The sequence below is a fragment of the Mobula hypostoma genome, chromosome 1 (assembly GCF_963921235.1).
Source record: "Mobula hypostoma chromosome 1, sMobHyp1.1, whole genome shotgun sequence".
Taxonomy (NCBI): Eukaryota; Metazoa; Chordata; class Chondrichthyes; order Myliobatiformes; family Myliobatidae; genus Mobula; species Mobula hypostoma.
Window position 1 is genome coordinate 250,342,063 of NC_086097.1, and position 24,440 is coordinate 250,366,502.

The 24,440-nt window shown below is 45.8% G+C and overlaps 1 protein-coding gene across 2 annotated transcripts; it reads right to left on the reverse strand.

Annotated features, from left to right (window-relative positions):
• Positions 1-1,672: 1,672 nt before the first annotated feature.
• LOC134343689 (CCN family member 3-like) lies at positions 1,673-22,227 on the reverse strand. Of its 2 annotated transcripts, none has more exons than XM_063042447.1 (5): positions 22,064-22,227; positions 20,501-20,720; positions 10,902-11,153; positions 9,605-9,810; positions 1,673-2,628 (listed from the first exon to the last, which is right to left on the reverse strand). In XM_063042447.1, the coding sequence occupies exons 1-5, from the start codon at positions 22,115-22,117 to the stop codon at positions 2,347-2,349; spliced, it is 1,014 nt and encodes a 337-aa protein (XP_062898517.1). In that variant the 5' UTR covers positions 22,118-22,227; the 3' UTR covers positions 1,673-2,346. The 2 variants fall into 2 exon arrangements, with proteins under 2 accessions (XP_062898517.1, XP_062898523.1); XM_063042453.1 differs by lacking the exon at positions 22,064-22,227 and adding an exon at positions 21,220-21,655.
• Positions 22,228-24,440: the final 2,213 nt, after the last annotated feature.

Sequence of the window (24,440 nt, forward strand, 5' to 3'; positions counted from 1 at the left end):
TGTGGAACGAGCTTCCAGCAGAAATGGTTGAGGCAGGTTCAATGTTGTCATTTAAAGTTAAATTGGATAGATATATGGACAAGAAAGGAATGGAGGGTTATGGGCTGAGTGCAGGTCGGTGGGACTAGGTGAGAGTAAGAGTTCAGTACGGACTAGAAGGGCCGAGATGGCCTGTTTCCGTGCTGTAATTGTTATGTGGTTATAAACAGCAGCCTGATGTGGGTATTGCTACTGGTGAGTTGGTCCCGGGCCAAGTGGAGAACCAGCGTGACTGTATCTGCTGTAGACCTATTGCAGTGATAGATAATTGTAGCAGGTCGTGGACAATTCTGATTTGATGGAGAGGGATGTGAAAGCACAGAGGAACATCTGGAGAAATTTCTGAAACGCTCGTTCGCTGCTGTCATTACTGCGTGGTCAGGAATCTTCCGGAGAGTAGGCCTCAAAATCCCCGGCTTTGCCTGCTGTTGGTGACCGAGATTGAGGTCGAATCATTCGGACAGAGATGGCGCTCAGTACTCGGTGTCAGAGAGCTGATCAGAGCTCAAAAGTTTTCGGACGACTCAGAGTCAGACTGTGGTCGGCATGGCAGGGAGAGTTTTTCTTCCTTCTCCCGTCTGTGTGAGATGTGGGACATTTGAGAGACTTTGAACTTGTACTGTGCTCATGGACTTCTTCATCAAGTTATGGTATTGTTGCACTGTTGTAACTATATGTTATAATTGTGTGGTTTTGTCAGTTTTTTCAGTCTTGGTCTGTCCTGTGTTTTGTGATATCACACCAGAGGAATATTGTATCATTTCTTAATGCATGCATTACTAAATGACAATAAAAGAGGACTGTGTGTCTTCATAATCCAAAAGGTCCGGGTCCTTGCTTAGGCAGGAGTTGATCCTGGCCATGACCAACCTCTGAAGGCACTTCATCACCGTAGACGTGAGAGCCACTGGGTGAGGCAGCTCACTCTGCTCTTCTTGGGCACTGGAATGAAATTCTTAATTTGTGTCCAATCAAATCAGTGAGGATCGTGCAAGTGTTGCCATGCTTCTGGCTCCAAAATAGTGTGTCCACAACCTTTTTTCCCTGAGTGCTTTGATGTCTTTGGATTGTGGGAAGAAATCAGATCACCAGGGGGAAACCCAGGGGGTCACAGGGAGAACATACAGACTTGTTGCAGACAGCAGCGGGAAACAAACCTAAAATCGATGATCACCTTCACCGTAATAATGTCATGCTAACAGTTATACAACTGCTTTGCCATTATTCTATAGTGTAAGATCAATGAATTCAAGACAGATGGAAGATGATTGCTCACGTCACACGGCATGGCACAGGCAGAGTGATGACAATCGCCCACGTCACTCGGCGTGGCACGGGCACAGTGATGACAATTGCCCATATTACACAGCATGGCACAAACATAGTGACGACAATCGTCCACGTCACTCGGCATGGCACAGAGTGACGACAATTGCCCGCATAGTGATGATGATGATGAACGTTGTTACGTATTTTCCCAGATGTACTCACCTCATCAGGTACACGAGAGCAGCCTGCTGTGTTCTCACTAAAGGAACTAAATCTCGATAAATAACACTATTTCAGATGTCTTCTAATGTGGGTAATGAAGACAGGTGTAATTTTAATATAAAATATATATTTTAATTGCCTTTTTGCAGGAATTTTAATGTAGAATTCTCATCTTAATAATGATGGCCCAACTTAATATTTACAATCAGGGAAAAAGGAAAGAATTATCTTTAAATACAATACTCAATAAAAATATACAAGGATTTTTACAAAACTGCTCTAATTGGTGATTTTTTAAAAATACCTAGAAATATATAAAAAGCACAATGGTGCAATAACTAACTTTAAAACTATAGAGTAAATATTCAATTAGGAAGGATATTAATAAGATTGAAAAAGTACAGAGAAAATATACAAGGAGGCTGCCAGGACTGAGGAACTGAGTTGGAGAGAAAGGTTGAATTGGTTTGGACTTTATTCCCTGGAGTGTAGAAGATTGAGAGGAGACTTGATAGAGGTGTACAACATTACGCAGGGTTTAGACAGGGTTAGTGCAGGCAGGCTTTTTCCACTGGGGTTGGGTGAGGCAACAACCAGAGGGTGAAGGGTGAAATATTCACTCAGAGGGTGGTGAGGGTGTGGAAAGAGCTGCCAGTGCAGGTGGAAGGGAAGTTTGGATAGGTACATGGATGGGAGGGATATGGAGGGCGATGGTCTAGGTGCAGGTCGATGGCACCAGGCAGACTAATGGTTCGGCATGGACTAGATGGGCCGAACAGCCGGCTTCTGTGGTGTGCCACTTTCCGACCCCAAGGCTCAAGGACTGGATATCTGCTCCATTTGATGAATGGTGTCGTCTGGGACACAATTATCATGGCAGACACACGTGTTGATAACCATCAGTTGGTGTCTAATCGTCAATCCCCCCACACATCTGAAGTCCACCAGGGATGTTTCGGTGCTGTAAGGGGTGCAGCATCGCCCGTCACTGCACACTCCGCAGTATCTCGGTCTGTAGGGCTGGATGCTTAAACAGTCCTCGTACGCAAAGTGAGTTGGTATCGTTGCACGCGATGTTCGGCTGCACCTCTTCCCGTTCTAGGAAAGAAAGTGTAAAACGAGACCGATGAATAGACTGTTATGTACAAATGAGGGAAGCTAGTATTGAAAATGCAACTGTTAATAGACAGTTAAAATTAGGAGCCTCTGCAGGTGCTGGGAATCCAGAGCAATACCGTAGCATAGAGATTAGCACAACACTTGACAGTACAGGAGACTGGGGTTCAATTCCCCATGCTGTCTGTTCTTCCTGTGACCGCGCGGGTTCCTTCGGATGCTCTGGATGCCTATAGTCAAAACATGTACCGGTTAGTAGGTACTGTAAATTGCCCCATGATCAGGCTGGGTTTAAGTCGGGGATTGCTGGCTGGTGTGGCTCGAAGGGCAGAGAGGGTGGTGTTGCTCTGTTTGTAAAGAGTGAAATCAAATCATTAGAAAGATAGGGTTGGAAGGTGTTGAATCATTGTGGGTAGAGCTGAGGACCTGCAAGGGTTAAAAGACTCTGATGAGAGTCTTATACAGACCCCAAACAATAGTGAGGATGTCGCCTACAAATTACAACAGGAGATGGAAAATGCATGCTAAATGTTACAATAGTCATGGGGGATTTTAATATGGAGGTAGGTTGGGAAAATCAGATTGGTGCTGGATTCCAAGCGGGGGATTTTCTAGAATGCCTACAAGATGGCTTTTTAGAGCCGCTCATTACTGAGCCCACTAGGGGATCAGCTAATCTGGAGTGGGTGTTGTGCAATGAACCAGAACTGATTAGAGAGCTTAAGGTAAAAGGTCCTTTAGGGGAAAGTAATGGTAATACTATCAAATTCACCCAGAAATTTGAAAAGGAGAAGCTAAAGTCAGATGTATCACTATTATAATGGAGTAAAGGGAATTACAGAGGCATGAGAGAGGAGTTGGCCAGAATTGATTGGAAAAGAACACTGGCAGGGATGATGGCAGAGCAGCAGTGGCTGGGATTTCTGGAAGCAACTCGGAAAGCACAGGATATATGCATCCCAAAGTGGAAGAAGTATTCTAAAGCAAGATGACACAACCATGGCTAACAAGAGAAGTCAAAACCAACATAAAAGCCAAAGAGAGGACATATAATAGAGCAAAAATTAGTGGGAAGTTAGAGGATTGGGAAGCTTTTATAAACTAACAGAAGCCAACTAAAAAAGTCATTAAGAAGGTAAAGATGGATTATGAAAATAAGCTAGCCAATAATGTTAAAGAGGATACCAAAAGTTTCTTCAGATACATAAAATGTAAAACAAAGGCAAGGGTGAACATTGGACCACTAGAAAGCAATGCTGTATTAATGGGGGACAAGGAAATGGCGAATGAACTGAATACGTATTTTGCATCAGTCTTCACTGTGGAAGACACTAGCAGTACAGTGGAAGTTACAGGTGTCAGGGTCATGAACAGTGTGAAGTTGCCATAACTAAGGAGAAGGTTCTTGGGAAACTGAAATGCCTGAAGGTAGATAAGTCACTTGGACCAGAGGATGTACACCCCAGGGTTCTGAAAGAGGTGCCTGAAATGATTGTGGAAGCATTAGTAATGATCTTTCAAGAACCACTAGATTCTGGAATGGTTCCAGAAGACTGGAAAATTGCAAATGTCACTCCAATCTTCAAGAAGGGAGAGAGGGAGAAGAAAAGAAACTATAGGACAATTAGCCTGACCTCGGTGGTTGGGAAGATGTTGGAGTCGATTATTAAGGATGAGGTCTCAGGGTATTTGGAGGCTCATGATAAAATAGACCTTAGTCAGCATGGTTTCCTCAAGGGAAAATCTTGTCTGACAAATTTGATGTAATTCTTTGAAGAATCTGTACAGATTGAAAAGGAGGAGGTGCTTGCTGTCTTGAGGAAAATTAAAGTGGATAAATCCCTGGGACCTGACAGAGTGTTCCCTCTGACCTTGAAGGAGACTAGTGTTGAAATTGCGGGGGCCCTAGCAGAAATATTTAAAATGTCGCTGTCTATGGGTGAAGTGCCGGAGGATTGGAGAGTGGCTCATGTTGTTCCGTTGTTTAAAAAAGGATCAAAAAGTAATCCGGGAAATTATAGGCCGGTGAGTTTAACGTCAGTAGTAGGTAAGTTATTGGAGGGAGTACTAAGAGACAGAATCTACAAGCATTTGGATAGACTGGGGCTTATTAGGGAGAGTCAACATGGCTTTGTGCGTGGTAGGTCATGTTTGACCAATCTGTTGGAGTTTTTCGAGGAGGTTACCAGGAAAGTGGATGAAGGGAAGGCAGTGGATATTGTCTACATGGACTTCAGTAAGGCCTTTGACAAGGTCCCGCATGGGAGGTTAGTTAGGAAAATTCAGTCGCTAGGTATACAAGGAGAGGTGGTAAATTGGATTAGACATTGGCTCGATGGAAGAAGCCAGAGAGTGGTGGTACAGAATTGCTTCTCTGAGTGGAGGCCTGTGACTAGTGGTGTGCCACAGGGATCAGTGCTGGGTTCATTGTTATTTGTCATCTATATCAATGATCTGGATAATAATGTGGTAAATTGGATCAGCAAGTTTGCTGATGATACAAAGATTGGAGGTGTAGTAGACAGTGAGGAAGGTTTTCAGAGCCTGCAGAGGGATTTGGACCAGCTGGAAAAATGGGCTGAAAAATGGCAGATGGAGTTTAATACTGACAAGTGTGAGGTATTGCACGTTGGAAGGACAAACCAAGGTAGAACATACAGGGTTAATGGTAAGGCACTGAGGAGTGCAGTGGAACAGAGGGATCTGGGAATACAGATACAAAATTCCCTAAAAGTGTCGTCACAGGTAGATAGGGTCGTAAAGAGAGCTTTTGGTACATTGGCCTTTATTAATCGAAGTATTGAGTATAAGAGCTGGAATGTTATGATGAGGTTGTATAAGGCACTGGTGAGGCCGAATCTGGAGTATTGTGTTCAGTTTTGGTCACCAAATTACAGGAAGGATATAAATAAGGTTGAAAGAGTGCAGAGAAGGTTTACAAGGATGTTGCCGGGACTTGAGAAACTCAGTTTGCAGAGAAAGGTTGAATAGGTTGGGACTTTATTCCCTGGGGCGTAGAAGAATGAGGGGAGATTTGATAGAGGTATATAAAATTATGATGGGTATAGATAGAGTGAATGCAAGCAGGCTTTTTCCACTGAGGCAAGGGGAGAAAAAAACCAGAGGACATGGGTTAAGGGTGAGGGGGGAAAAGTTTAAAGGGAACATTAGGGGGGGCTTCTTCACACAGAGAGTGGTGCGAGTATGGAATGAGCTGCCAGCCGAGGTGTAAATGCGGGTTCTTTTTTAACATTTAAGAATAAATTGGACAGATACATGGATGGGAGGTGTATGGAGGGATATGGTCCGTGTGCAGGTCAGTGGGACTAGGCAGAAAATGGTTTGGCACAGCCAAGAAGGGCCAAAAGGCCTGTTTCTGTGCTGTAGTTTCTATGGTTCTATGGTAAATAACAAGCAAGATAGACAAAGGAGATTTGGTTGATGTTGTGTATTTGGATTTTCAGAAGGTGTTTGACAAGGTGCCACACATGAGGCTGCTTAACAAGCTATGAGCCCATGGTATTACAGGAAAGATTCTAGCGTGGATAAAGCAGCGGCTGATTGACAGGAAGTGGAGCGGGAATTTTCTGGTTGGCTGCTGATGACTAGTGGTGTTCCACAAGGGTCTGAGTTTGGACTGATTCTTTCTATGTTACTTGTCCACAGTCTGGATGATGGAATTGATGGCTTTGTTGTAAAGTCTGCAGACAATATGAAGATAGGTGGAGGGGCAGATAGTTTTGAGGAAGTAGAGAGGCTAAAAAAGGACTTAAGCAGATTAGAAGAATGAGCAAAGAAGTGGTAGATGGAATACAGTGTCGGGAAGTGTATGGTCATGCACTTTGGTAGAAGAAATGAAAGAATTGACTACTTTCTAAATGGAGAGAAAATACAAAAAACAGAGGTGCAAAGGGACTTGGGAATCCTTGTGCAGGATTCCCTAAAGGTTCATTTACAGTTTGAGTCTGTGGTGAGGAAGGCAAATGCAATGTTAGCATTCATTTCAAGAGGACTAAAATATAAAAACAAGGATGTAATGTTGAGACTTTATAAAGCACTGGTGAGGCCCCACTTGGAGTATTGTCAGCAGGTTTGGTCCCCTTATCTCAGAAAGGATGTGCTGAGACACATCTTAGAAAGAGTTCAAAGGAGGTTCATGAAAGTGATTCCAGTCTTGTCACATGAAGAGTGTCTGATGGCTCTGGGCCTGTATTCACTAGAATTCATAAGAATGAGGGGTGACCTAATTGAAACCTATTGAATGGTAAAAGGCCTTGATAGAGTGGATGTGGGAGAGGACATTTTCTATGGTGAGAGAGTCTAAGATCAGAGGACACAGCCTCAGAATAGAGGGGCATCCTTTTAGAACGGAGATGAGAAGGAATTTCTTTAGCCAGAGAGTGGTGAACCCGTGGAATTCTTTGCTACAGGCATCTGTGGAGGCCAAGTCATTGGGTATATTTAAGGTAAAGGTTGATAGATTCTTGATTAGTCAAGGCATGGAGGGATATGGGGAGAAGACAGGAGATTGGGGTTGAGTGGAAAAATGGATCAGCCATGTTGAAATGGGCCAAGTGGCCTAACTCGGCTCATATATCTTACGGTCATACGGTCTTATAAAGATTAGTTTTATTTGTCAAACGTACATTGAAACCCAATGAAATGCATCGTTTGGACCAATGACCTACACAGTCTGAAGGTGCTTCTCGGGCCAGCATAGAATGCCCACAATTTACTAACCCCATGTGTTTTAGTCTGTGGGAGGAAACTGGAACACCCAGAGGAAAGCCATGCGGTCACAGGGAGAACATACAAAGTCCTTACAGACAGTGGGGGGAGTTGTACCCCAGAATGACTGCTTGCTGTAACAGTGTTACGCTAACTGCTCATCAGTGCATGTTAAGGTTTAGCTGAGGCCACAGAAGAACAAAATCATGCTGCAGTTGGTTCAGTCATAAGGACATTGAGGACAGAGGAATAAGTTTCAGTTTTTGACACTACGAACGGAGAATGATTTTGTGGTTTACACACAGATGTGAGGTACAGGCCCCTTGGATACTGTAGCAGGACGCAGTTCCAAGGGGTACCACATGGGGGAGCTGCAGTTCAACAGTATGTGCACACATCAGCTTTTAGATTCAAGATACAAACACAGTGGATTCCAGTTAATTAGGCCATCGATTAATCGAGGCAGCCGCTTATTTAGGATGCCCCTTAAAAAACAAAAACTCATCCAGAAAATAACCAGGATCCTCTTTGTTTATTTTGGACACTATGTCGTTTAATTGGAACAGGTGACTTTGCCAAACAGTTTCGAACTAGCAAACACGAGGAATTCTGCAGATGCTGGAAATTCAAGCAACACACATCAAAGTTGCTGGTGAACGCAGCAGGCCAGGCAGGCTTCGTCAGGACGAAGGGTCTCGGCCCGAAACGTCGACTGTACCTCTTCCTATATGTGCTGCCTGGCCTGCTGCGTTCCACCAGCACTTTTTATGTGTGAAGCTAATTAATTAGGTGCCGCCCAGGGTGATTTGAGTCTCTCAGAAACTGCTGATCTCCTGGGATTTTTACACACAACAAACTCTGGAGTTTACAAAGAACGGTGCCAAAAACAAAAAAACATCCAGCCAGTGGCTGTTCTGTGAATGAAAACATCTTGTTAAATCCACTCGCTGGATATTTTTTTGTTTTTGGCACCATTCTTTGTAAACCCCAGAGTCTGTTGTGCGTAAAAATCCCAGGCGATCAGCAGTTTCTGAGATACTCAAATCATCCTGGGTGGTACCTAATTAATTAGCTTGTTTATTGCGGCTTTTTTCTTAAAGAGGTGCCGGACGTGCTCTGGCGTGCTCCTGCTGGCCAGGAGTGAAAATTAAACAATTTCACTACTTCAACAAGTAGTTTGAAAAATTTGAAGGTATCAACAATCATTTTGAATGGCTGGAAGCTCGTGGGCTGTATTCCCTGGAGTTCAGGAGAATGAGGAGGGATCTCCTAGAAACTTTCCGAATGTTATAAGGCCTGAACAGATTAGATATGGCCAAGTTATTTCCCAAGGTAGGGGATTCTAGGACAAGAGGGCATGGCTTCAGGATTAAAGGACGTCCACTTAGAACTGAGATGCAGAGAAATTACTTTCGTCAGAGGGTGGTAAATCTGTGGAATTTGTTGCCATGAGCGGCTGTGGTGGCCAAGCCATTGGGTATATTTAAGGTACAGATAGATAGGTTCTTGATTAGCCAGGGCATCAAAGGGTATGGGGAGAAGGCAGGGAAGTGGGGATGACTGGAAGAATTGGATCAGCCCATGATTGAATGGCGGAGCAGACTCGATGGGCCAAATGGCTCCTATATCTTATGGTCTTTATGTTACAATGAAAATGAAGATTTGGAGGATGCAAAAGTTTCTAACTAGCGTCAGTTGTGTGCATTGGCTTGGCCATTAGACACTACACTACACCGTGCTTAGAGTCATCAGTTTCTAAATAGCATCAGTTGTGTATGCTTGGGTTATGTTACTAATTCGGGCCAACCGATGCCGAATTAAAAAGCAGTGATTTTTGATACTACTTCATGCAGGAAGGCAATGAAGACAATCCATTATCTACACTGGATGCCCGCGTTGATTTTGTTCATTTACAGTCAATCAAAACAGCACAGCTCTGTACACTGAATAATTCCTCCACCAATAACTATTAGGAACTGATACAGTTTTATAACACTGCAGTATTTCATTTAAATACATCATTTGTTACCCAGTTAAAAAATAGTTTGTCCTTTTTAAACTACATCCATGAAACTTTGACTAATAGGGGAAGCCGCTGAATTGGGCCAATATGTCCCAGTTAACCGGAATCCACTGTATGGCAGCAGCCGAATCGTCCTATTGAGCCCTAGTTAAAAACAAAAATGTCCATTGTTGGTGCCATTCGCCAGGACTGGAGATTTATACTCACTTTGGTGGTGACTTTATAATCACACGGCCGAATTTCACAAAGTCGTATTTCCTTCACCATATCACAGTGGAGGTTGTAACTTGTCAGACGGGTGGAAGTGCCCATACCACAGGTTTTGGAGCAGACACTCCACGGTGTCGTCTGCTGTATGCAGTTCAGACCAGGTCCACTTAAATCCAAGTCGTAGGTCACCTCCTGTCTGTAAGCTGCAAGAAAGAACATTATTTTCTTACGCAGAGGCATGACAGAGGTAATAGAATTTCTAATAATTGTTTTAGACCTTCCATAGTTCAGGACCAACCGTGGATATTGTGTCGTAGCTGTCTGCATGAGGAGGAAGCCAGGGCAGTACAAGACAGCAAACTGTTGCCCATGCAGCAAGCATTTGGCAATTAGCTTGCAGATGTTTCATCGCAAGTCGAGGGGACATCCTCAGTTGGTGTTTATCTCTGGGAGTGCTCGCATTTATATAGGCCCCTGTTTGCTTGCATTCAGTTCTGATTGGCCAGCCCTTCAGTTGACCTTTGAATTCTATTAGTGTTTCCTTGGCTCTTAGGGGTTTGTAGATGCTGTCTATTTCGATATGTTTGTTTACGGAGTTATCAGAAGAGAACCACGTTCCTAACAATTCTCGTGCCTGCTCCGAGTTTGCCTGCGCTAGAACCTCCGTGGTGCCCCTGTCATGGTGGTGTCCTTCTCGGTCTTCGTGTTCTGAGATTGGATCATGTCTCCATACCGCCAGTTTGTATTCTCGTAAACGAGTCGAGAGTTTACGTCCTGTCTGGCTGACGTGGTTCTTGTTGCAGTTTCCGCAGGTGATCCCGTACCCCACATTTTCACCTTGGTTCCTAAGACGAGCTTCTTTAAAGTCACTGTTGGTTTGTGAACGATTATGATGCTTGTGGGGCTTAAGGAGTTGAGCTGTCATTGCTGATAGGAGCAGCCAATCGGGACTGAGGTACGTGAACTGGGGTCCTATGTAAACGCGAGCCCTCCCAGAGAGAAACACCAGCAACTGTGCTCTGATCATGTCACCTTGACTGGTGAGGAAACGTCTGCAAGCCTATTGCCAATCTCGGCGAACACCGCAACAGCAAGTATAGACAATACTGAGGCCATTGTCTTTCGTCATCACAACATGCCTGACACCCATCTTGTTTGGACAGAGAGTCCTGGTTGTCATTCCCATGTGGGATAGTGGTGGAACTGAGGCCAAAGGTGTTGGAGACACAATGATGGGAGCAGCCACAGGGCAGCCATAGACAACACGTTGCATCGTGCCAAGCTGGCACCTTACCTGCCATTGTAAATCCTCTAAGAGGGGCTTCTTGCTTGTGGTCACACACCCACTGTTCACAGCATTCTCCTGGTACCTGGACTTGCTTGGGAAATGGACAATCGGGGCTAGGCAGGAGGATATCCAAATTACAGCGGGGTACACAACCAATCAGACCATCTTTGCAGGAGCACCGATACTTGCAGCTTGGCTGGAAGGTCTCCCCGTTCCGATAGACAACACCACCGTACATGCAGATACTGCCTTGCCGTGCTAAATTTCAAAGAGAAAAGGCAGGCAGTTTACATTATTCTGTTTATGTGCTTTCATTAAGATTAGAAAATCCTATATTTGAACAATAACAACACAGTGAATCCTGATTAATTGGTACACATTGGGACCAGTACCAGCATGGCCCAATTAAGTGGATGCCCCAATTAACTGAAGTTTCATGGAAATAGTTAAAAAAGTATTACAAAGACAATCTACTGATTAACAAATTATGTATTTAAATTTAACAATAATTTGGGTCTTGTTTAACCAATCTTATAGTGCTTCTTGAGGAAGTTACTAGGAAAGTTGATTAAGGTAAGGCAGTGGATATTGTCTAATAGACTTCAGCAAGGCACCTGACAAGGTCCCACATGAGAGTCTGGTCAAGAAGTTTCAGTCACTCGGCATTCAGGATGAGGTAATAAATTGCATTAGACAATGGCTTTGTGGGAGAGGCCAGAGAGTGGTAGTAGAGGGTTGCCTATCTGACTGGAGGCCTGTGACCAGCGGAGTGCCACAGGGATCAGTGCTGTTTGTCAACTTTGTCAATGATCTGGATGATAATGTGGTTAACTGGATCAGCAGACTTGTGGATGTCACCAAGATTGAGGGTGTAGTGGACAGCATGGGATCTGGACCAGCTGGAAAACATAGAAACATAGAAAATAGGTGCAGGAGTAGGCCATTCAGCCCTTCGAGCCTGCACCACCATTCAGTATGATCATGGTTGATCATCCAACTCAGAACCCTGTACCTGCCTTCTCTCCATACCCCCTGATCCCTTTAGCCACAAGGGCCATATCTAACTCCCTCTTAAATATAGCCAATGAACTGGCCTCAACTGTTTCCTGTGGCAGAGAATTCCACAGATTCACCACTCTCTGTGTGAAGAAGTTTTTCCTAATCTCAGTCCTAAAAGGCTTCCCCTCTATCCTCAAACTGTGACCCCTCGTTCTGGACTTCCCCAACATCGGGAACAATCTTCCTGCATCTAGCCTGTCCAATCCCTTTAGGATTTTATACATTTCAATCAGATCCCCCCTCAATCTTCTAAATTCCAACGAGTACAAGCCCAGTTCATCCAGTCTTTCTTCATATGAAAGTCCTGCCATCCCAGGAATCAATCTGGTGAACCTTCTTTGTACTCCCTCTATGGCAAGAATGTCTTTCCTCAGATTAGGGGACCAAAAATGGTAGATGGAATTTAAACAACACACACACACACACACAAAATGCTGGAGGAACTCAGCAGTTCAGGCAGCATCTTCAGAGGAATAAAGAGTCAACATTTCAGGCTGAGACCCTTTATCAGGACTGGAAAGGAAAGGGGAGTAAGGAAGTGGGGGAGGGCAAGAAGTGCAAGCTGGCAGATGATAGGTGAAGCCAGGTGGGTGGTGAGGGGGAGTGAAGTAAGAAGCTGGAAGGTGATAGGTGGAAAGGGCAAAGGGCTGAAGAAGAAGGAATCTGATAAGAGGGAAGAGTGGACCATGGGTGAAAGGCGACCAGAGATATCAGTGATCCTGCCATCAGTTTGGAGACTATCCAAACATGGAACAAGGTGTTGCTCCTTCAACCTGAGATTTATTTGGTTGATGTTCCCAAGTATGTTGCTGAAAGTGGTACACTGCACTGAAATGTTTTTGCATGAATGTATTTAAAACAATTTGAGATATACTGAATAAGTCAAATCAAATAGAGGAAGGGTCCTTGTCAGGCACCATTTGGCTCTGAGGAGCCCCTGCCCACTGGTGCCAGAATCAGGCTGATTCCACCAAGTGCCAACAGCTACTGTTGGTGTGTCCTTCACCAGGGGCACACCTCATGCTCGCTAGTGCAACCAACTCAACCCTGGGAGCCCGGTCTCTGGTTTGTGCCAGCTGAGCGATCCTCGGTGAAGGAGCAAGGTCTTTCGTTCTGTCTGCCTCGCCTCGGCCCTCCTCCAGGTCCTGTGCTGTGGCAGCAGAACCTTCAGAAGATCAAGTCAAGTCACTTTTTATTGTCATTTCGACTGTAACTGCTGGCACAGTACACAGTAAAAACGAGACAACGTTTTTCAGGACAATGGTGCTACATGAAACAATACAAAAACTACACTGAACTACGTAAAACAACACAAAAACTACACTAGACTACAGACCTACCCCAGACTGCATGAAGTACACAGAACAGTGCAGGCATTGCAATAAATAATAAACAAGACAATAGGCACAGCGGAGGGCAGTAGGTTGGTGGTCCGATGGCTTGGGGGAAAAACTGTTACATAAATTAACAGCTGAATGGCGGCGTCCGGGATTCCATCCGTTTCTGTACTCCTGCCGAGTATTTCGTTGGAGTCGGATGTCGTCCAATTTGATGTCCATTGGAGAGCAGAATGGACGGGAGAGCTGGCTGGCTAGGGTTGCTTTTTTCCTGGCACGGACTCCTGCCCGCTCGCCTCACTTCCGCTTCCTCACACACCGCTCATGACATCCCCACCTCCGGCCACTGGCATCAGGTGACTCCGATGACTACGGGCCCGATTCCCTCAGCAAGCCGAGGTCACGCAATTTAACCAGCAGATCTTCATGAAACATAGAAACATAGAAAATAGGTGCAGGAGTAGGCCATTCGGCCCTTCGAGCCTGCACCGCCATTTATTATGATCATGGCTGATCATCCAACTCAGAACCCCGCCCCAGCCTTCCCTCCATACCCCCTGACCCCCGTAGCCACAAGGGCCATATCTAACTCCCTCTTAAATATAGCCAATGAACTGGCCAGAAGGTTTGTTTTTGGGTGATCTCTGTATTATAGATCCGTCAAGGAGTGGGGACACGGCTCAATAGTAGAAACCCCATCCTTGACCTCTCCACCAGCGTCTCTGAGGCTGTGCCTGGATCTCAATGTCCTTTGAGCCACACTGGCTAGTCATTCCAGATTAGGAATGGGGGGGCCAGCTTTTGCAACCAGCCACCTCCGGGTCCCTGTCCGGTTACACCTTCCCAAGCACTGATCCTGCCTCGGTCACCCGGTACTGTGGGCACTGCCAGTGGTCCCAAGGTGAAGCACTAGGGCAGGCTTAGTCCATGCTGGGGCTCAGGAGATCCGGGAAGCACTAGGAGAGGCTCAGGAGGTCTGGGAAGCACTAGGGGAGGCTCAGAAGATCCGGGAAGTACTAGGGGAGGCTCAGGAGATCTGGGAAGCACTAGGGGAGGCTCAGAAGATCCGGGAAGTACTAGGGGAGGCTCAGGAGATCTGGGAAGCACTAGGGGAGGCTCAGAAGATCCGGGAAGTACTAGGGGAGGCTCAGGAGATCTGGGAAGTACTAGGGGAGGCTCAGAAGATCCGGGAAGTACTAGGGGAGGCTCAGAAGATCCGGGAAGTACTAGGGGAGGCTCAGGAGATCTGGGAAGCACTAGGGGAGGCTCAGGTGATCTGGGAAGCACTAGGGGAGGCTCAGGAGATTCAAGAAGCACAGGGGAGGCTCAGGAGATTCAAGAAGCACTAGGGAAGGCTCAGGAGATCTGGGAAGCTCTAGGGGAGGCTCAGGAGATCTGGGAAGCACTAGGCGAGGCTCAGGAGATCTAGGAAGCACTAGGGGAGGCTCAGAAGATCCGAGAAGTACTAGGGGAGGCTCAGGAGATCTGGGAAGTACTAGGGGAGGCTCAGGAGATTCAAGAAGCACAGGGGAGGCTTAGGAGATCTGGGAAGCTCTAGGTCAGGCTCAGGAGATCTGGGAAGCACTAGGGGAGGCTCAGGAGATCTAGGAAGCACTAGGGGAGGCTCAGAAGATCTGAGAAGTACTAGGGGAGGCTCAGGAGATCTGGGAAGTACTAGGGGAGGCTCAGGAGATTCAAGAAGCACAGGGGAGGCTTAGGAGATCTGGGAAGCTCTAGGTCAGGCTCAGGAGATCTGGGAAGCACTAGGGGAGGCTCAGAAGATCTGGGAAGCACTAGGGGAGGCTCAGGAGATCTGGGAAGTAGTAGGGGAGGCTCAGTTCATGCTGGGGCTCAGGAGACCCCATGTTGCTCACAACGTGGGGAGGGGTGGTTTGGCCCCAGGCGAGACCCTTTACTGGTGCACACACCGACAGGTGATGTCATGGTCTCTGACCATCCACACCCAGTGAGAGTCATTCTGAAACCTCCGGATGACCCTCCCCCCACTTGGAATGTGTCCCGGGATCTCCTGCGTCACAGCATCCGAATGAGTCAGGGTCCTGGAGCCCAACCTTCAGGGTCAGTGCTGCAGCCCTCAGGCCCTTCAGATTCTTCGACACCTGGGTGGGAGGGGTCACATTCACCACATTCAGGGTCAGTGGTGGGAGAGGGGGGGTCACATTTCCCACATTCAGGGCTGGTGGTGGGAGAGGGGGGGTCTCATTCCCCACATTCAGGGCTGGTGGTGGGGGGGGGGGTCACATTCCCCACATTCAGGGCTGGTGGTGGGAGAGGGGGGGACACATTCACCACATTCAGGGCCACTGGTGGGGGGGGGGTCACATTCACCACATTCAGGGCCAGTGGTGGGAGGGGGCCCTGGAGCAGAGTCAGTCCTGAGTCTACAGGTGTGCACTGGGATCTGTGCTTACTCACACAAACAAATCCCTCTCTCATCTACTTCCCAGTTTCTGAGCTCCTGCTGTCCAAGAGGCGTGGTCAGATGAGGTTCCACCACCACCCCAAGGCTATGCATCCTTCCACCTCTAGTTGTGCTTGTGTCCTCGTCACATCATTGCAATCTTGATTGTTCACCCCCCACTATCTTGTCAGCTCCTCTTTAACCGACCGCACTCTGCACTCTCCATGTGTTGAACACATTTCTCGCTACTCATCCTCTCTTCCCACTATTACTGTACCATCGGGAAGCAGCTACAGGAATTTTATGTCTCACACCATCAGGTTCAGGAACAGTTATTACCCCTCAACCATCAGGTCCCACACCACCAGGTTCAGGAACAGTTATTACCCCTCAACCATCAGGCTCCTGAACTGGTGTGGATAACTTCACTCACCCCAACACTGAACTGATTCCACAACCTACAGACTCACTTTCAAGGAATCTTTACAACTCATCTCAGTATTGTTTTGCACAAAGTGTCTTCTTTGGCACTTTGGTTGTTTGTCAGTCTTTATGTATAGTTTTTCACAAAATCTATTGTTCCTTTATTTTCCTGTAAATGTCTACAAGAAAATGAATCCCAAGGCAGTATAGGGTAAGACATTCACACTGTGATAATAAATTTACTTTGAATTTGGCATTAGTTCGGTGGGGGATGACTTTGCACCAATCCAGGTGTCTGTACAACTTGCAGTAACTCCGACCACCCTGCCTTTCCCGAAGAACGGACTCAGTCAGTTTCTCTCCCCTACCCCTCACCACAGCCCTCGGCCTTCAATCCAGTTTGCCGCAGGAAGCTCCAGTGGGTGAAATTAGAACCAAATTGAATTCTGTAACAGCACCACCAATGTTTCAACAATTAAACCGCCCAGTCACAGGGCAGATGAAACATGACATTGGCCCATTTTGTCTTGGAAGAACCGATGACACTTTCAAAGACCCTGCACTGCAGGACTGCCTGATTAAACAAAATATAAAGTAGGCCCTTCAATTGAAGGTTGGTAGCAGACTGCTTCAGCGTCAAAAAAATCAGAATATTTTCAGTGAGATTGTGAAATCAGTGTGGTGGAATTGGTGATCAGGTGACTGGTGCAAGGGGTGGACTGACTGAGATTTTTAAAATACATCCTATTAAAAACTGCAAGAATCACCCAGTTTACCCTCAAATGATGAGAAGCAAGTCCTTTTAATAATTATTATGCAGATTATTGATGAATGTCTACTGGTTTTGCATTTGCAAATGAAGTAATTTTGATTTTAATTTCCAAGATTCAAGATTGTTTAAAGTCATTTCCGGTCACAAGTGTAAAGGAGAATGAAGTAATTGTTACTCCAGATCGGATGCAGCACAGAAAACACACAAGATAATGAACACAATAAGAAAAAAAGACAATGAATATAAACACAACTGTTTGTATACATTGACTGGATGTCCATAGTGATTTGGGAGTCTTCACAGTTCACATCATGAATACTCCAAATACTCTGCTGGATCCTCGTGCCTCCTTTCAGAGCAGGAGGGCTATTTATAGGCATAAAGTTAACACACGTAAACAGTCATTCTTAACTCAACATGTAATCCTGGCAGCTGCATCACTCAGCTCAATGTCACGGCATGTTTAAGGTTGACAAAGTGTGCGTACCGAATTTACATTTAAATATTTCATAGCAATTCACTGAAGTTAATGTTGTTTTGTCGTTTCATAAACAAAAAAATCTGCAGATGCTGGAAATTGAGAGCAACACACACAAAATGCTGGAGGAACTCAGCAGGTCAGACAGCATCTATGGAAAAGAGCAAACAGTCGATGTTTCGGACCCAACAAAGGGTCTCGTCCCGAAACATCGACTCTTTACTCTGTTCCATAGATGCTGTCTGGCCTGCTGAATTCCTGCAGCGTTTTATGTGTGTTGTTTTGCCATTTGCTGTGTTCGGTGTTGTTCTGCCCAACATGCGGGCATGCTATGTTGGCGACACATTCGAGCGGCCCCCAGCACACCCTGGTTGTTAACGCAAACGACACGTTTCACTGTATATTTCGATATACTTGTGATGAATAAGAAACATAGAAACACAGAAAATAGGTGCAGGAGTAGGCCATTCAGCCCTTCAAGCCTGCACCGCCATTCAGTATGATCATGGCTGATCATCCAACTCAGAACCCTGTACCTGCCTTCTCTCCATGCCCCCTGATCCCTTTAGCCACAAGGGCCATATCTAACTCCCTCTTAAATATAGCCAATGAATTGGCCTCAACTGTTTCCTGTGGCAGAGAATTCCACAGATTCACCACTCTCTGTGTGAAGAAGTTTTTCCTAATCTTGGTCCTAAAAGGCTTCCTCTCTATCCTCAAACTGTGACCCCTCGTTCTGGACTTCCCCAACATCGGGAACAATCTTCCTGCATCTAGCCTGTCCAATCCCTTTAGGATTTTATACGTTTCAATCAGATCCCCCCTCAATCTTCTAAATTCCAACGAGTACAAGCCCAGTTCATCCAGTCTTTCATCATATGAAAGTCCTGCCATCCCAGGAATCAATCTGGTGAACCTTCTTTTTACTCCGTCTATGGCAAGAATGTCTTTCCTCAGATTAGCAGACCAAAACTGCACACAATACTCCAGGTGTGGTCTCACCAAGGCCTTGTACAACTGCAGTAGTACCTCCCTGCTCCTGTACTCGAATCCTCTCGCTATAAATGCCAGCATACCATTTGCCTTTTTCACCGCCTGCTGTACCTGCATGCCCACTTTCAATGACTGGTGTATAATGACACCCAGGTCTCGTTGCACCTCCCCTTTTCCTAATTGGCCACCATTCAAATAATCTGTTTTCCTGTTTCTGCCACCAAAGTGGATAACCTCATTTATCCACATTAAATTGCATCTGCCATGAATTTGCCCACTCACCCAACCTATCCAAGTCACCCTGCATCCTCTTAGCATCCTCCTCACAGCTAACACTGCCACCCAGCTTTGTGTCATCCGCAGACTTGGAGATGCTGCATTTAATTCCCTCATCCAAGTCATTAATATATATTGTAAACAACTGGGGTCCCAGCACTGAGCCTTGCGGTACCCCACTAGTCACTGCCTGCCATTCTGAAAAGGTCCCGTTTATTCCCACTTTTTGCTTCCTGTCTGCTAACCAATTCTCCACCCACACCAATACCTTACCCCCAATACCGTGTGCTTTAAGTTTGCACACTAATCTCCTGTGTGGGACCTTGTCAAAAGCCTTTTGAAAATCCAAATATACCACATCCACTGGTTCTCCCCTATCCACTCTACTAGTTACATCCTCAAAAAATTCTATGAGATTCGTCAGACATGATTTTCCTTTCACAAATCCATGCTGACTTTGTCCGATGATTTCACCGCTTTCCTAAAGTGCTGTTATCATATCTTTGATAAATGACTCCAGCAGTTTCCCCACCACCGACGTTAGGCTAACCGGTCTATAATTCCCCAGTTTCTCTCTGCCTCCTTTTTTAAAAAGCGGGGTTACATTAGCCACCCTCCAATCCTCAGGAACTAGTCCAGAATCTAAAGAGTTTTGAAAAATTATCACTAATGCATCCACTATTTCTTGGGCTACTTCCTTGAGCACTCTGGGATGCAGACCATCTGGCCCTGGGGATTTATCTGCCTTTAATCCCTTCAATTTACCTAACACCACTTCCCTACTAACATGTATTTCCCTCAGTTCCTCCATCTCATTAGACCCTCTGTCCCCTACTATTTCCGGAAGATTATTTATGTCCTCCTTAGTGAAGACAGAAGCAAAGTAGTTATTCAATTGGTCTGCCATGTCCTTGTTCCCCATAATCAATTCACCCGTTTCTGTCTGTAACGGACCTACATTTGTCTTAACCAATCTTTTTCTTTTCACATATCTATAAAAGCTTTTACAGTCAGTTTTTATGTTCCCTGCCAGTTTTCTCTCATAATCTTTTTTTCCCCCTTCCTAATTAAGCCCTTTGTCCTCCTCTGCTGAACTCTGAATTTCTCCCAGTCCTCAGGTGAGCCGCTTTTTCTGGCTTATCTGTATGCTTCTTCTTTGGAATTGATACTATCCCTAATTTCCCTTGTCAGCCACGGGTGCACTACCTTCCCTGATTTATTCTTTTGCCAAACTGGGATGAACAATTGTTGTAGTTCATCCATGCGATAAATTCGAATCTTGTATATTAATTCTTGAAAATCGTGCTTTTCCTGCAAGGACCATAGGACGATAAGATAAAGGAGCAGAATCAGGCCATTGGGCTCTTCAAATCTGCTCCACCATTCCATCATGGCTGATTTATTATTCCTCTCAACTCCATTCTCCCGCCTTCTCCCCCTGTCCTTTGATGTCCTGACTAATCAAGAACCTATCAACCTCTGCTTTAAGACTTGACCTATACGGCTGTCTGCGTTAGTTAATTCCACAGATTCACTACCCTCTGGGGAAAGAAATTGCTCCTCATCTCTGTTGTATTCTAAATGGGCGTCCTTCTGTTGGGAGGCTGTGTCTGACTTCCTCCACATTCACTCTATCGTGGCCTTTCAATATTTGATAGGTTTCAGTGAGGTCACCCACCCCTCCAATTCTGCTGGACTCCAGAGTACAGGGCCAGAGCCATCAAACGCCCCCCATACGTTAACCCCTTCATTCCCTGGAGCATATTCGTTAACTGTCAAACGCCAGCAACTGGTTTTGCAAAGATCTGCAGACAGACTGTTGGACGGTGTCGGCTGCGAACTCACCGATGCAGACGCCCAGGCCGTGCCGGCTGTCAGCGCTGTGCTCGCACTGTAGCCCGAGCTGCGGGTCGCAGACGTCGCTGTCGGAGCAGACCTCCCCGGCCTGCCTGGCACAGACGCGACAGCATCCACACTTGTCCGGCACCAGCCGCACTCCGGGGCTGCATTTCGGCGGATCCTCCGGGCATTTACACGGGGAAGAGCAGTGCTGGGCACGGGCCCACTGTGAAATACAAAGTCAGACAAAATTACTGTCATTACTAAACCGGGATCCCGCGCCTATTTCCAATACTTAGTTTGAATTTATTCCTTATGACTTGTCATTCCTACTCGCTGCACAACCTTAAACACATTCCCCTTTCGCTATTTCATCCTGATCTGTGCTACCCCCGACATTTACAATTATTTAAACACCGATAACTTTTATATCATTTAATGACAGGTACTTTAATTCCGTTTCTTTCTCCGCAGTCTAATCCAAGGCATCTCGTCTCTTTTGTATATTATTTCCAGGATCTGCAGTATTTTAGACACTAATTATAAACAGGAGATGCTGGAAATCCACAGTAACATACACACAAAAAGCGGGAGGAATTCAGCGGGTCAGACAGCATCTATGGGAATGAATGTCGACATTTCGAGCCGACACCCTTCATCAGAACTCGCAGATGCACAAATACTTTATTATATCAGTGCATTGCATCCCGTTATGTTATTTTTACCTCCGTTGAAAGCAGGAACAAAGCCACGAGTGTCCCGGTGAGGTACAGCATGCCGCTGATGAACGCGAGTCCCTCTGAACTCGCCCCGCCGCCGCGTCCCTCCGGCGTTTTATCCAGCCGCAGGCGGGGCTCCGATTGGTCGAGAGTCTCGCGGACCGGACACGGACACGGACACGCAAATTGTCACCTCGCGGACCGGACACGGCGCTGCCGCTGTGGTCGCGCCGCGGTAACTGCAGCGGCACCCGGCGTGGAACAGAACGTGGCCCGGTGACCCGGCGCTGCCGCCGGGGGGAGACGATCGTAACCTCGCCCTTTAGCACGGGCGCTGCAGTATTAGAGTCATAGGGCTCTACAAACGGCCATTCGGCCCATCTAGTCGGTGCCGAACACAGCCTTGTCCCATCGACACCTGGACCATAGCCGTCCCATCCATGTATCTATCCAAGCTCTTCTTAGCCGTTGCAATTGAACCCGCACCCACCACCCCACTGGCAGCTCGTTGCACACTGTCACCACCATCGATGAGTGAAGAAGTTTCCCCTCAAAGTTAAAAGTAAATTTATTAGCAAAGTACATATTTGTCGCCATATACAACCCTGAGATCAATATGGACATGGTTAATGGCGGGGAGGGTTTTACCGGCGATGGAATAAGCTGTATCCACTACATTTTCCATTCAAGGGCAATGGTATTTCCATATCCTCTCCATAACACCTCGATATTAAATATCTTACCTTTCACCCTTAACTCATGGCCTCTAGTTGTAGTTTCTCCCGACCTCAGTGGGAAACCGTGCTTACATTTACCCCATCTATACCTCTCATAATTTTGTATACTGTACCTGTAACAAACTTCCTCTCGTTCTTACGCACTCCAAGCAAGTCACGTGCAACATTGCCTGTTAAGGAGTTTGTACTCCCCTTGACTGGGTGCGTTTCCTCCGGTCGATAGGTGAATAATCGGTGGTTGTAAGTTGCCTCATGATTAGGCTCGGGGTGGCTGGGCGGTGTGGCTCCAAGGACTGGAAAGGCACTGTGTCTCAATAAACAAACAAATAAAGAAATGTGACAAATTTATATGTTTTTCATTCTTCACAGTTGCAATAAATGCAAGATGATGCTGGTGGTATTTATCTTAATTATTCCACTAGAAAGAGTCCACACACATTTTGCTGGCAGTGTAGTTTGGGACTATTATAAGATATCAGAGCAGAATTAGGCCATTCAGCCCATTGAGTCTGCTATGCCATTACATCATGGGTCAGTACACCATTACATTATCCTTCTCAACCCCATTCTCCTCTCTTCTCACTGTAACTTTTGACATCGTCCTTAATCAAGAATCGCTTTAAATATCCCCAATATCTTGGCCTCCATAGCCGTCTGTGGCAATAAATTCCACAGTTGCATCATTCTCTGGCTAAAGAAATTCCTCTCCATCTTTGTTCTAAATGAATGTCCCTCTATTGTGCCCACTGGTCCCAGATTCTCACATTCTCTCTCCATCTGCTCTATCTAGGCCTTTCAACAAAGGATTCAAAGATTCAAAGTACATTTATGATCAAAGAATGTATTAATTATACATTCAACAGGCCTCACTGAGATCCCCCCCCCCATTCTTCTAAACTCCAGCAAATACAGTCCTAGAGACATCAAAAGCTCCTCATATGTCAATACTTTCATTTCTGGGATCCTTCTTGTGAACCTCCTCTCCAATATCAGCACATCCTTTATAGGAGCATGGGCCCAAAACTGCTCACAATACTCCAAGTGAGGCTTATAGTCATAGTCATAGTCATAATTTATTGATCCCGGGGAAAATTGGTTTTTGTTACAGATGCACCATAAATAATAAATAGTAATAAAACCATAAAGAGTTAAATAGTAATATGTAAATTATTTATGCAGGAAATAAGTCCAGGACCAACCTATTGGCTCAGGGTGTCTGACCCTCCAAGGGAGGAGTTGTAAAGTTTGATGGCCACAGGCAGGAATGACTTCCTATGACACTCTGTGCTGCATCTCCGTGGAATGAGTCTCTGGCTGAATGTACTCCTGTGCCCACCCAGTACATTATGTAGTGGATGGGAGACATTGTCCAAGATGGCATGCAACTTAGACAGCATCCTCTTTTCAGACACCACCGTCAGAGAGTCCAGTTCCATCCCCACAACATCATTGGCCTTATGAATGAGTTTGTTGATTCTGTTGGTGTCTGCTACCCTCAGCCTGCTGCCCCAGCACAAGACAGCAAACATGCTTGCATTGGCCACCACAGACTCATAGAACATCCTCAGCATCGTCCGGCAGATGTTAAAGGACCTCAGTCTCCTCAGGAAATAGAGATGGCTCTGACCCTTCTTGTAGACAGCCTCAGTGTTCTTAGACCAATCCAGTTTATTGTCAATTCATATCCCCAGGTATTTGTAATCCTCCACCATGTCCACACTGACCCCCTAGATGGAAACAGGGGTCACCGGTACCTTAGCTCTGCTCAGGTCTACCGCCAGCTCCTTAGTCTTTTTCACCAATGCTTTATAAAGTCTCAACATTACATCCTTGTTCTTATACTCTAGTCCTCTTGAAATGAATGCTAACATCACATTTGCCTTCCTCACACACCAACTGGACCAGCAAGTTAACCTTTAGGGAATCTTGCACAAGGATCCCAAGTCCCTTTGCACCTCAAATTTTTTAAAAGATTCTCTCCATTTAGAAAATAGTCTACACCTTTACTCCTTCTACCAAAGTGCATGACCATACACTTCCCTCTGCTATATACCATCTGCCATTTCTTTACCCATTCTCCCAATCTGTCCAAGTCCTTCTGCAGACACTCTGATTCCTCAGCAGTATCTACCTCTCCACCTACCTTCGTCTGCAAACTTGGCCTCAAAGCTATCAATTCCGTCATCCAAATTATTGGCATACAACGTGTAAAGAAGGAGTCCCAACAGCACTCACTGGCAGGCAAACAGAATAGGTCCCCTTTACTCACATACACATAGTGCATTGAGATTTTAGAGGTATAAAGTGAATATCAAATGGCACTATTGGCATACTGGTTAGCGTAACACTATTACAGCACCAGTGGGGTTTTAGGTCATGAACTGTTCTCAGTCTCTTCAACAACTTTCAATTCCCTGGCATTGATTGCCTCTTTTCACCAGGATTGTCCAGTCCTTAAACACTTCCATCTCCCTTCAAGAAAGCCTTAGA

Coding starts and splice junctions, on each gene's coding strand:
- LOC134343689 (XM_063042447.1), bottom strand. CDS start 22,117: ATGTTGCACGTGACTTGCTTGGAGTGCGTAAGAACGAGAGGAAGTTTG. Junction 9,811..10,901: donor TAGAGGATTTACAATGGCAG/GTAAGGTGCCAG, acceptor TCTTTCTTGCAG/CTTACAGACAGGAGGTGACC. Junction 2,629..9,604: donor ATTATAAAGTCACCACCAAA/GTGAGTATAAAT, acceptor TTTCTTTCCTAG/AACGGGAAGAGGTGCAGCCG.